The 11238-nt window shown below is 47.7% G+C and overlaps 2 protein-coding genes across 4 annotated transcripts; one reads left to right on the plus strand and one right to left on the minus strand.

Moving 5' to 3' along the window:
* Positions 1 to 671: 671 nt before the first annotated feature.
* LOC114843850 (carcinoembryonic antigen-related cell adhesion molecule 20-like) lies at positions 672 to 1439 on the minus strand. The gene is made up of 3 exons (XM_055503137.1): positions 1412 to 1439; positions 1058 to 1354; positions 672 to 979 (listed from the first exon to the last, which is right to left on the minus strand). Exons 1-3 carry the CDS (start codon positions 1437 to 1439, stop codon positions 687 to 689), a joined length of 618 nt encoding a protein of 205 aa, XP_055359112.1. The 3' UTR covers positions 672 to 686.
* Positions 1440 to 3775: 2336 nt separating this feature from the next.
* On the plus strand, positions 3776 to 10041 carry LOC121201756 (uncharacterized). Of its 3 annotated transcripts, XM_055513914.1 has the most exons (4): positions 4150 to 4221; positions 4574 to 4915; positions 4990 to 7704; positions 7972 to 10041. In XM_055513914.1, exon 4 carries the CDS (start codon positions 7988 to 7990, stop codon positions 8927 to 8929), a length of 942 nt encoding a protein of 313 aa, XP_055369889.1. In that variant the 5' UTR covers positions 4150 to 4221; positions 4574 to 4915; positions 4990 to 7704; positions 7972 to 7987; the 3' UTR covers positions 8930 to 10041. The 3 variants fall into 3 exon arrangements, with proteins under 3 accessions (XP_040923911.1, XP_055369889.1, XP_055369894.1); XM_041067977.2 differs by having other exon boundaries at positions 3776 to 4915; XM_055513919.1 differs by lacking the exon at positions 7972 to 10041 and having other exon boundaries at positions 4156 to 4221; positions 4990 to 7694.
* The last annotated feature ends 1197 nt before the right edge of the window (positions 10042 to 11238 follow it).

Raw genomic sequence — 11238 nt, forward strand, 5'->3', positions numbered from 1 at the left:
TCATGCTGGTTCATTGAAGTGAACCGTGCACCTCCCTGTTGAACTCAATGACAGCATGTCCACAAACATTCAAACTGGAACTAAAATGCTTCTCAACTGTAACACAAGCTTTGCACAAACTTTTGTTGTTGTTAAAGATGAAACTTCTGCTGTTGTGGTCGCTTTGATGACCATTTGTTCATAGTTTACATCTTCTGTTCTTTTCACTCCGACACAAACTGGCAATTTGTAGAAAGACAAAGAAAAATGTTAAACACTTAATAATGCTGTTACTGTAACAAGTCACCATTAGAGACTGAGCCACATGTTTCCACCTTTAGAGCTCCTGCCACACTGCCGGAGCAGCAGAACCACCAGAACCACCAGAACCACAGCACCCGCGGGTGGAACGAACCAGAGAACTGAGAGACGAGAGGACGGCGCTGCAGCGACGACGTGGGACGACGTGGGCGGAGGTTTGGTGGAGGAGGGTTCATCTGAGGACAACAACAGAAAGGGTGGAGTTATTATAAACAACAGACACAGTGATGGTGTAATGCTGTTTATCATTACCCACAATTCATAGCTTCAGATTAAACCAATAGAATCATATCATCACCACTAAAACTCGCTCTGACAGTTTTCTCACATGTTTAATGACAAAATGTGCCACATGCTCATCACTAAACATCCAGACTTCACCAGCTCTACCAGTATAAACCAGTAGCTGCACTAAAGGGCAGCTCCTGCTGACCTGAGACCAGCATCCAGCTGGACGCAGACTCTCCACCAGCCTGGATGCTGCATTTATAGGCTCCTTCATCAGACTTGGTGACACGGTGGATGGTCATGTGACCTGTAGGCTCAGTCCTGATGAGGGAGCCATCTTTATAGAAATCAGCTGGGAGCTTGGAGGGAGGGCTCTTTGTTTGACAGTGCAGAGTGACATCATGTCCCTCCATCACAGGGAGGACAGGACTCTGCAGGATCACTGATCCACCTCAACACAGAGACAAACCACAGCATTTCATCATGTCCACACAGACTCATCAGCACTAAGTCCACAGTGTGATCTTACCAGAGACACTGATGTTGATGCTGCTGCTGCTGCTGCTGCTGCTGCTGGATGCAGAGCTGGACTCGCACCAGTAAACTCCACTGTCAAATGGGACCATGGAGGAGATGTCACAGGTGGAGCCACTCAGTGTTCCCCAACCAGCTCCACATGTAACCGCTGCGTCTCTGCTCGTGTTCCTCTTCACTCTCCATCCATCTGATCCGTCATCGTCCTCGCAGCTCAGAGACACAGACTCACGTTCAAATATTTGAGAGCTGCTGGGACTCACAGTGAGACGAGCTGAAGGGAAGGAAATCGCTGATATTTTAGGAATGTGTCATAGGGGCCCCTGTGAACCCTGCCCCCCGGTTGAACCCCCCCCCTGTGACCCCAGCACCCCCATGACCTCTAGAGACCAAGCAGTAGAAAATGGATGGATGTCATATTACTGTAACTGTGAACAAGCATCTCTGCTGCTCAGAGCCTCGTAACCTCCTGACTGGTTTTAGTAAAATATGAGTGATCACCTTGATCTCGTCTGTGGGGGTGTTTTACACTCACTGACCTTGGTTTGAGCTGCAGCACAGGATGAAGCTCAGCACTAAAGATGAAAGAGACTCAGGTCACAATGAATGAGAAATGAGCGTCACAGGCTCCTGGTTCACGTGTTCCATGTCGTCTGACGTTTCACACGTCTGACGGCTCTTCATTAACTGTTCTCATCATATGTTGTCCTGCACGGAACCCTGACTGTCTCCAGAACCCACACACAATGACTTATATTCATTAAAGCTGTTTGTACTCACTGAGACACCACCGCAGAGACGTCTGCTCCATCTTCATGTGATCTGGAACCTCAGCAGCTCCTGCTTCCTGTGGAGGGGACGAGATGCAGCGAGTTAAACACACAACGCTGTAGTCACCAGTAAACAAAGCAGAGGAGCAGGATGGAAATAAAGACCCGTCCAGACAGAGGCGAGAAGAGAAACTATCAGCAAACATTTAGAGGCATTTTAACAGAACTCCGTACTGGACATTAACAAGACAACAATCAATACAAAGTGTGTAGAAATATCTCAAGCTTTAATGAAACCAAACTGAGAGGAAAACCACGATGCTGCGTCAGAGAAGAAGAGAAATCCCCTCTGCACCACCATCCTTCAAGAGAAACAAGCAGCAGCATCACGTGAATTGATCTCAAATACAAAACAACAGGGTCCACACAGCCAAGAACCAGCCTAGAACCAGTCTAGAACCAGACAAGCACCAGCCTAGAACCAGTCTAGAACCAGACAAGAACCAGCCTAGAACCAGACAAGAACCAGTCTAGAACCAGTCTAGAATCAGACAAGAACCAGCCTAGAACCAGTCTAGAACCAGACAAGAACCAGTCTAGAACCAGTCTAGAATCAGACAAGAACCAGTCTAGAACCAGACAAGAACCAACCTAGAACCAGTCTAGGACCAGACAAGCACCAGCCTAGAACCAGTCTAGAACCAGACAAGAACCAGTCTAGAACCAGTCTAGAATCAGACAAGAACCAGTCTAGAACCAGACAAGAACCAACCTAGAACCAGTCTAGGACCAGACAAGCACCAGCCTAGAACCAGTCTAGAACCAGACAAGAACCAGTCTAGAACCAGTCTAGAATCAGACAAGAACCAGTCTAGAATCAGACAAGAACCAACCTAGAACCAGCCTAGAACCAGTCTAGAACCAGACAAGAACCAGTCTCTAGGACCAGTCTAGAACCAGACAAGAACCAGTCTAGAACCAGTCTAGAATCAGACAAGAACCAGTCTAGAATCAGACAAGCACCAGTCTAGAACCAGACAAGAACCAGCCTAGAACCAGTCTAGAATCAGACAAGAACCAGTCTAGAATCAGACAAGCACCAGTCTAGAACCAGACAAGAACTAGCCTAGAACCAGTCTAGGACCAACCTAGAACCAACCTAGAACCAGTCTAGAACCAGACAAGCACCAGCCTAGAACCAGTCTAGAACCAGACAAGCACCAGCCTAGAACCAACTTAGAACCAGACAAGAACCCACCAGGACCCAGACAAAAAACATCCAGGAACCAGCCTAGAACCCGACAAGAACCAACCAGGAATCAGACAAGCACCAGTCTATAACCAGACAAGAACCTGACAAGAGCCAGCCAGAAACAAGCCAAAAATAGACAAGAAGCAGTCCAGAACCAGCCAAGTACCAACCTAGAACCAGTCTAGAACCAGACAAGAACCTGACAAGAGCCAGCCAGAAACAAGCCTAGAACCAGACACGAACCAGCCTAGAACCAGTCTAGAACCAGACAAGCACCAGCCTAGAACCAACTTAGAACCAGTCTAGAACCAGACAAGAACCTGACAAGGGCCAGCCAGAATCAAGCCTAGAACCAGACAAGAACCAGCCTAGAACCAGTGAACCTGTCTAGAAGCAGACACCCCCAGCTAGGAGCTATAATATTATATATGCGCCCCTGGTTGGAGGAGCAGATGAGCCACAGGCTCGACGCCGCACCGGGTGCAGTTATGCCCTGACGCCACCAGGTGGCAGCGAAGCTCCCGCTGAGCTGGTGGAGCAGAGTGACGTCAGTGTTTTACAGCAGATGCTGTGAACTCACGTGTCCAGTCAAATAGGTTGTACCTCATGATTGGACTGGTCTGTGGGAACTGGGAACTGAGAAACTGAGAAATGACCAGCGTGTCTGAATGACGGTCTGATGGTCGTCTGCTCGAGTCCAGTGCGACGGCTCCACCTCCGCTGGACGACGTGGTTCTGACGCCAGCATCAGAGATGGAGCCTGGACGGTACCGGGCTTCCAGCCAATCAGGCGGCTCCTCATTGATGAGCATTGATGTATTGATCTGGGGTTCGAGCTCACACTCGTCTGGGTTTTTACTGGGAATTTGTGATGACTTTTGGAAAAACCCAGCTGTTTGTGTTTGTTTTTGTGTTTGTGCAGATGAAACTGTAGGTGTTTCCCGCTAAAGGGACACGTTGTTTGGTTGTGTTTTATCTAATATCAAAAACGAAAATGAAAAAGCCACCTGAAAGCAGAAGTGAAGGTCTTAAAGCCGCTCGTCGTCTGCAGCTTCATTCTCAGGTTCAGTGACGTCAGAATGAGGGACACGTCTCCGTTGCTGAGTTTCCTGTTCATCATTTCGGCTTCGTCTGAAGGTGAGATCTGTCGCGTGCTTCCGGTTCCGTGAACCCGTCGCTCGTCTCTGATTCTGTCGCTCCGCTGCACTGGTCGCACTCAGAGCTGGATGATTCTGGTGCCGGTTCCGCTTCATGAGCTTGCGGCTGTTTTACATGGTTTTCTACAGTAGAACCCGCTGTCAGATCGTCGGTGTGATGTGTTTAAAGGAGTAAATGCCGCTCCTTCATGAAACCCACACTGGTTCCGGTTTAGCCCCTCGGGCAGTGACACGGAACAAGTTCTGGTAGAAGGAGACAACTGGACAGAGGAGGTTCTGATGGAGCCCAGGTCACGCGTTCTCGTGGGTCATGGCCGTTTTGTGACCTGCAGGACAGAACCGGGTGCTGGTGCCGGTGGGAGGAGACGCCCTGCTCCAGTGTGCTGGTTCCACTGGGGCCCACGTGTCCCTGCTGGAATGGACCCGACCGGAGCTGAGCTCCGCCGGCTACGTCTTCTTCTACCGGGATCAGCACCTCTACCAGAACTACCTGCATCCAAGGTTCGTGGGCCGAGTGGAGCTGAGACAGGACGGAGACGGGTCTGTGGTTCTGAAGAATGTCACAGAAGCCGACGCAGGAACCCATCAGTGCTTCATTTCTGTGAGCGGAACGGGTCACAGAATCAGAGCCAGCGCTGACTTCAGCAGAACCGTGGAGCTGCTCATTGAAGACGGTCAGTCACAGGTTTGTGTCTCCAGGTTTCGGTGACTTCTGACCTCTGACACGCGTCCTGGTTCTGATCCGCAGGCCGCACAGCCGAGTGGACCGCAGGAGACGCGTTCTGGGGGCTCTTAACTCTTGTTATGGGAAAATTGTTTCATCCTTATTCTATGCAGTTATTATATGATTTATGACTTGTGTTCTGCAGTAATATCTATGTTTTGTCCTACTTCTGTTTTATGTATTTGACATTTCACCTATTGTTCAATGGTCGTCTCTGTCTGATAGACTCTGGACTCTAGCTCCAAACCCAAGGACAGGAGTTGTGTCTCTGTCTGTTGAGACTTAGGGCTCCTTCCTCTCTGATCCTCAGACGCCAGTGATGCAGGTGTGAGAATGTGAACATCTCCACACACTGTGACAGGATGAGACGGTGCATCAGTCTGATTGGGCCACACACACGCTCCACCGTAGTCGAACAGAGAGGTTTTTCTTTTTTTTACTGAAGCTGTTTTAAATCTTTTTAAAGATTGCCTCACTCATGTTTTCATATATAAATATTTAAAAGCTGCCGCCAGTTCCTCCCACAGCAGCTCCACTGGTTGAGCACTGGTTGAGGTGAAGTCTCAGATAAGGAACCAGAACCAGAATCAGACGGATCAGATTCATCCTGATACTGAGTTTCTTTCTCTTTCTCTTTTGTAAATTCCAATAAACTCCCCTTTCATCAGCGTTCCATCAGAGCAGCTCGGTCCAACTTATGAGGGGATCAAATAATGTGAGGTAATATTTAAAAAACACGTTTATAACAACTCAAGCATGTTTTGGCAGCACTTAAAAAAACCTTTAACTAAAAGAAACTATTTTATCTGTTGAAGTTAAACAAGTCTTGGTTTTCTTGGGATGTTGTTGTTTTACCTTTTCCTTTTTTCCGTCAAATTGCTGCTGAAAACATCCATTGTGGGACTAATAGGGTCGTATCCTACCCTCAATGATAGTTGAAACCTCCTAGATCCCACGTTTAGGAAGAACTCTGCTTCTGAGGGCGGCCGCAGTGCAGCGTGTGGGAACCAGAACCTATGGGTTTGGACCTGGCTCCGGTTCAGACTGAACCAAACGCAGCAGGTCCAAGACCTTCAGACCTCATGTTAGTGAACGACGCCACCAGCTGTTCGCATTGAGTCACTGCAGCGTCTCCTGAAACCAGTCAGCGTTAAGTTCAGCTCATGAGTCATAAAAATGAGTAATAAACACAAACTACACCTCAACTCCTTCAAGGCCACTTTTGGCCAGTTGATATTTAATTCCTTGTTATTCACAAAATGAAAAAATAGTTTCATTCTAAAGTCTGTAATGTGTGTGTTTATGTGTACATACACATTACACATAAACACACCTTAACACATCATCATTTCCAAGTTCTCCCTGTTTTACCCTCCCTCCAGGTTAGTTTTTCCATTTAGTTACTTTTCATTTAAAAATCTAGGGAGTGTTTTGAGTCTGATTTAACACTAGAAAAAACAACCTGAGTCTTAGAACTGAACTCACCATCTCCATCTCAGACTGACACTCAGTATCACTTTAAGGAGGTCATTTTGATAGAGACTGTTTTCCCCTCAATGCAATGAGAGTCTGCAGGGAGATGTGCCTTTTTGATTTTTTGTCAGTAGAGTTTACAGTGAAATTCCACCAGGATTATTTGTCTCCAGATTTTGCTGCTGCGAAAACAACCTGGTTCATTTTCCATCAGCTTCTACTCTCAGAGCTGTAACTGATGCTGTAGCAGGATGCTAAACGTTACCCTGTGATGACCTCACCTGCTCCATCACATGCACCACTCAGTCACAGCATCTCAGCTGCTCTTCTGCTTTTCTCAAGTTACTGCTCCTCCAATCTCATAATAATCTACTTTCATTCAAAGTTTGGTTTCCTTATCAAGTAAGATCAGTAGCAAAACAGAAGCAAGTTATTAAAGTACAACACAATCAAATATATCGTTTGCATGCGAGGTTAGAATGTGACTGACTGAAAAAAGCACAGCTATCTATATAAACTAGTAATTTGAATAAACACCTGCTTTTGTTGCAGGCTATTTGAATCCTATCAGGTGTCAAGGAACGATGAGGTGCAAGTTCTAGGACTTTAGAATCAGACTTCTTCAAAAACCGGGCTGAAATGTACAAAGACATCTGAAAATATTGACGATTTTGTTGCGTAATTCTTGTTTGCACTGACTGCGTCGAGCACCAGGTTGTGTAAATGAAAGCTGAACATTTGGCCCATATTCACCTTCCGCTCTTAAGCCCAAGCAGCTTCCTGGTTCAGTAAATACATTAGCGCAGCTTCGTTAATGGCTGTTAGCTCAAGCTGTCGTGTGGGTCTGGAAAGGTTGCCAGTTCAAACCCAGTGGAGCCCAGGTGTGTCCTTGAGCCAGGCACAGCCCACTGCGTCCCCAGGGTTACGGGTATGAGCTCTAAGGGTCAAATGCAGAAGACAAGTGTCGTTTCTCAAAACAAAATGGCAAATTCTGACAAATTTTAAATAAACGTGTATCTTGTATGTTTGTTATTAGTAAAATGCGTTTTGGAGTTGGTGGCAACAAAGATCCACGAGAGGGCGGTTCTCTGAATGATCCATCGACAGACTTTCATACAGTCCACCCTCATGGAGCTGACGATGTGAACACAGAGCGAGATGAGCAGAACTGTGAGGGCGGAGACAGTCAGAACTGGACAGCAGCCGCAGGACCAGAACCAGAACCCTCTCCACTGGATGAAAACAGGAGCAGGACAAACAGCACAGGTGAGTTTGAGTTCATCAGCTTAAACATATTTTGTGAACCTGGACCTTTGAAGCAATAATGGAATGAATCTTCTCAGTGATCTAGACAAATTTATTTATTTATTTAGTGTCTGGAGGAGCTCCCTAAAGATACGGACTTTGATTTTCCTCCGATCCAAAGCAATGCAAACGACGTAACAGGCCAATAATCCGATCAGAGCACGTGTTGGGGCAGTGACTCGCTCTGTTCTGGCTGATTTTACTCTCATTCTCCCTCCATCTCCTCAGCTCACTGCAGACAGACATGTCGTCCAACTCGTCTCTCAGTCATTTATTCTCCAGCTGCTTCGAATCCAGATTGACAAACCTGATCTTCACATCCCAGCTCATCACCAGCCTCCTCCTCTACCTCCCTCTGTGGCTCTTCATCATCTATGTAGGCGCCCAGCGACGGCGGCGGCAGCGCTCGTCTGCTGCAGCTGCAGTGATGAGCCACTCTGACTGTTTGACCTACAACATGGCTGCTACGGACACGCTCAGCATCCTGGCGTCTGGCTGTTACTGTTCTGCTGTTTCCAGCAGGCTGCAGTGGGCGGGGTTCTCCATCTTCGCCCTCACCGTTCCTGGACAGACTCTGTTCCACCTCCTCACCTGTGTGGAGCGCTACCTGGCCGTCGTGCACCCCGTCGCCTACCTGGCTTTGAAACAGGCGGGTGGGGTCAGGATCAGGAACGTCAGCTCTGGGTGCGTTTGGCTGCTGTGCTGTAGTATGACGGGTTGGATTCAAGTGATTTTAACCTCCCTCTATTTCGGCCTCATGTTCTTCTTCCTGGTCGTCATCTGTTTCTGCACCTTCTCCATCCTCCGTGTTCTGAAGCACCCGGGTCCAGGCCGGTCCAGGCGGTCAAAGCAGAGGGCCTTTCACACGGTGGTGGCCGTACTGGTAGCGCTGACCTCCAGGCTGGTGGCCGTACTGGTAGCGCTGACCTCCAGGCTGGTGGCCGTACTGGTAGCGCTGACCTCCAGGCTGGTGGCCGTACTGGTAGCGCTGACCTCCAGGCTGGTGGCCGTACTGGTTTGTAGTGTGATGTTCTCCCTGAGTCTGACTGATGCTGGTTGTGCAGTGGGCTCATCGGCCATGTGGTTGTCTGCTCCTGGAAGCCTGGTGCTGCCTGTGCTGTTCCTGCAACGAGCCGGAAAACTACCAGGAGGCAGAAAAGCTATGAGCCCCACCAGAGAAAGATGAGCTGCCATCACTGACACAGTACATTTAAACTGTGTGTAGCTCCTATGGTGGGTCTCTAAAATCACATGTGATGTTTATGTTCATTACTTTATATGTTCTAACATTGTTAGTTAGTAATTAGTTATTGTAGAATGAGTGTAATCATGACAGTTTATCATCATGGAATATTTTTTCCCTTTTATTCAGATATGTTGCTTCATTAGTACAAATGTTTGTGTGTTTTTACAGTTAATCTTTTTTTTTTTATATTTAAAATCTAACAAACTAGTAAATCTTTGACTTCGGTCATAAATTGCCACAATAATACGTTGTTCTAAACTAAAGTATAGTTTACTTGTTTTATAATATGCAAAGAATCCACAGTCCTGCAGGCACACGGCACATTTTACCACACAGTGAACACACTCACAGTGGGTGAGGTCAGTGTAAAGAACCAGCCACAACCATGTGCACGGTCAGCAGTCAGACCTTTATTTTGGTAAGCGAAGTTGGTTTGTCCCACAGTGAACACAGGACAGTGAAGTGCTGGTGTCTGAATAGGAAACAGGAGCAGCGTTTCCCTCTACAGTGTCTCGTTTGAGAGTTTTTGGAACAAGGTTGACTTGAAATAAACCAATAAAGAGAAAGAGTGACGTTACATGAATGGATGTGTGGTCACATCGGTCTCACTGACTGTAGGACTGCAGGACAATGAGGAAACAGCTTGGAGTAATGGGTTTGTTCAACAGTGAGGGTCTCAGGTTCATGAAGATGTTCCCACTCACTGCAGCCACAGACCTCCCACATACACACACATGACACCTGCCTCAGCAGCCGAGCAGCAGGTGCTCAGAACCAGCGACACCTTCAGATTTGAATACAACACAGGATTTGTTTTGAGCCTCCTCCTCACGCTGCAGTAATAGTTTCATGCAGGCGCTGAGAGGAGCAGCTCCTCCCTCCTCCAGCGCTGTGTCCTGATTACATGAGGCGTGTAAGAATAAAATGCATAAAACAACATTGGTAATTGTTTTCCAGAGAAATATTATTTGAGGACGCACGAGGACGGCGCCTGGTTGAAGCCAGCGCGTTCTATGGAACCTCATTCATTTCTACCAGTGTTGGTGCAGATGCTAATCTATGGGCTGATGAACAGTACGACAGCTGGCTGTCATTATTATCATGTGCACATTTTAATATTACTGTTTATAGTCAAATGACGTTTTCTGCCTGCTCTGAAAAGGTGAGTGTCGTGACGAGACTCTGCTGCTTGACGTGAGTTCCAATGAGGCACAGCTCAGTCCCGTCGTGTCCACAGGAGACGTGGGAAACAAACATTTGCCTGCTTGTCAATTTACCGTGAAAGTATCAGAAAATCTGCATCAGTTTTGCAACATGCAAAAGACCCTCAGTCCGGCTTCCACCTGGACGGGACATGCACCCGGGTCATAATCTGTGGAAGGCGACAGAAAGAACAAACTGACACCCAGACTCAGGTGAGTTCCTGAAACCATCATTGCAGCATTAATGTCTATGCTGGTGGAGAGTCTCAGTCATCCAGGTGACTTTGACTCAGAGGATTTCTACAGCAACGAGGATCCAGCTGACTTCATTAGTGTCTGTGGTTAATCATTTTATGCACATGATCAACTTTGTGCATGCGGGTTCGATTCAGTGTTTGTGTTATTACTTGTGAATGAAGCTTTAATGAAGGCTGAGTCTGGTTCTGCTGCTCCTGGTCCTGGATGTGACACAGTTGCCTCCTTCGCCTGCGTTTGAGAGTCATTTATCCAACAGAGCTCATTTAATGCTTTCGTTTAATGCCTGGAATGAATGTGAGGCTTCGTGACTCTTGTCGCTGTGTTTTGGCTGTTGCTTCCACTAAAGCTGCGTCTGTCCTCCTTCAGGCCATGGATTCCGACCCGTCCGCCAACCTCTCGTCCTTTGATCCGCCGACCTCTCGTGACCTCTGCTCGTCCAACTCATCCCTCTGTCCTTCCTTGGACAAATGCTCCAGATCCACCATGGGGGTGTTCATTCTCACCGCCTTCTCTTTCACCAACGTCCTGCTCATGTTCCCCGTCTGCGTCGTCGTCCTCTTCCTGGGATGTCGCCGCTGGAGGGACCTGCGTTGCACCGCTGCAGCAGCAGCCATGAGTTCTTCAGACATCTTCGCCTATAACTTGGCTGCCATGGTCATGATCGAAGCCTTGGGCTCGGTTCTTTATTGTGTTGCTGCATTCTCTAAGATGCCCGACGTCCTCATCTTCTTGTATGACTTCTTCTGCACCCTGTGGTCTATGAAGATGCAGTTCCACGTGCTGACGTGT

The sequence above is a fragment of the Betta splendens genome, chromosome 2 (assembly GCF_900634795.4).
Source record: "Betta splendens chromosome 2, fBetSpl5.4, whole genome shotgun sequence".
Classification (NCBI taxonomy): Eukaryota; Metazoa; Chordata; class Actinopteri; order Anabantiformes; family Osphronemidae; genus Betta; species Betta splendens.

What these genes read in the sequence shown, in the direction of transcription:
- LOC114843850 (XM_055503137.1), bottom strand. Translation starts at nt 1,439, where the DNA reads ATGGGGGTGCTGGGGTCACAGGGGGGGG. An exon ending in GCTGGGGTCACAGGGGGGGG is followed by an intron (nt 1,355 to 1,411) that starts GTTCAACCGGGG and finishes CTAAAATATCAG; the next exon opens with CGATTTCCTTCCCTTCAGCT. An exon ending in CATCAACATCAGTGTCTCTG is followed by an intron (nt 980 to 1,057) that starts GTAAGATCACAC and finishes CTCTGTGTTGAG; the next exon opens with GTGGATCAGTGATCCTGCAG.
- LOC121201756 (XM_041067977.2), top strand. Translation starts at nt 7,988, where the DNA reads ATGTCGTCCAACTCGTCTCTCAGTCATTTATTCTCCAGCTGCTTCGAA.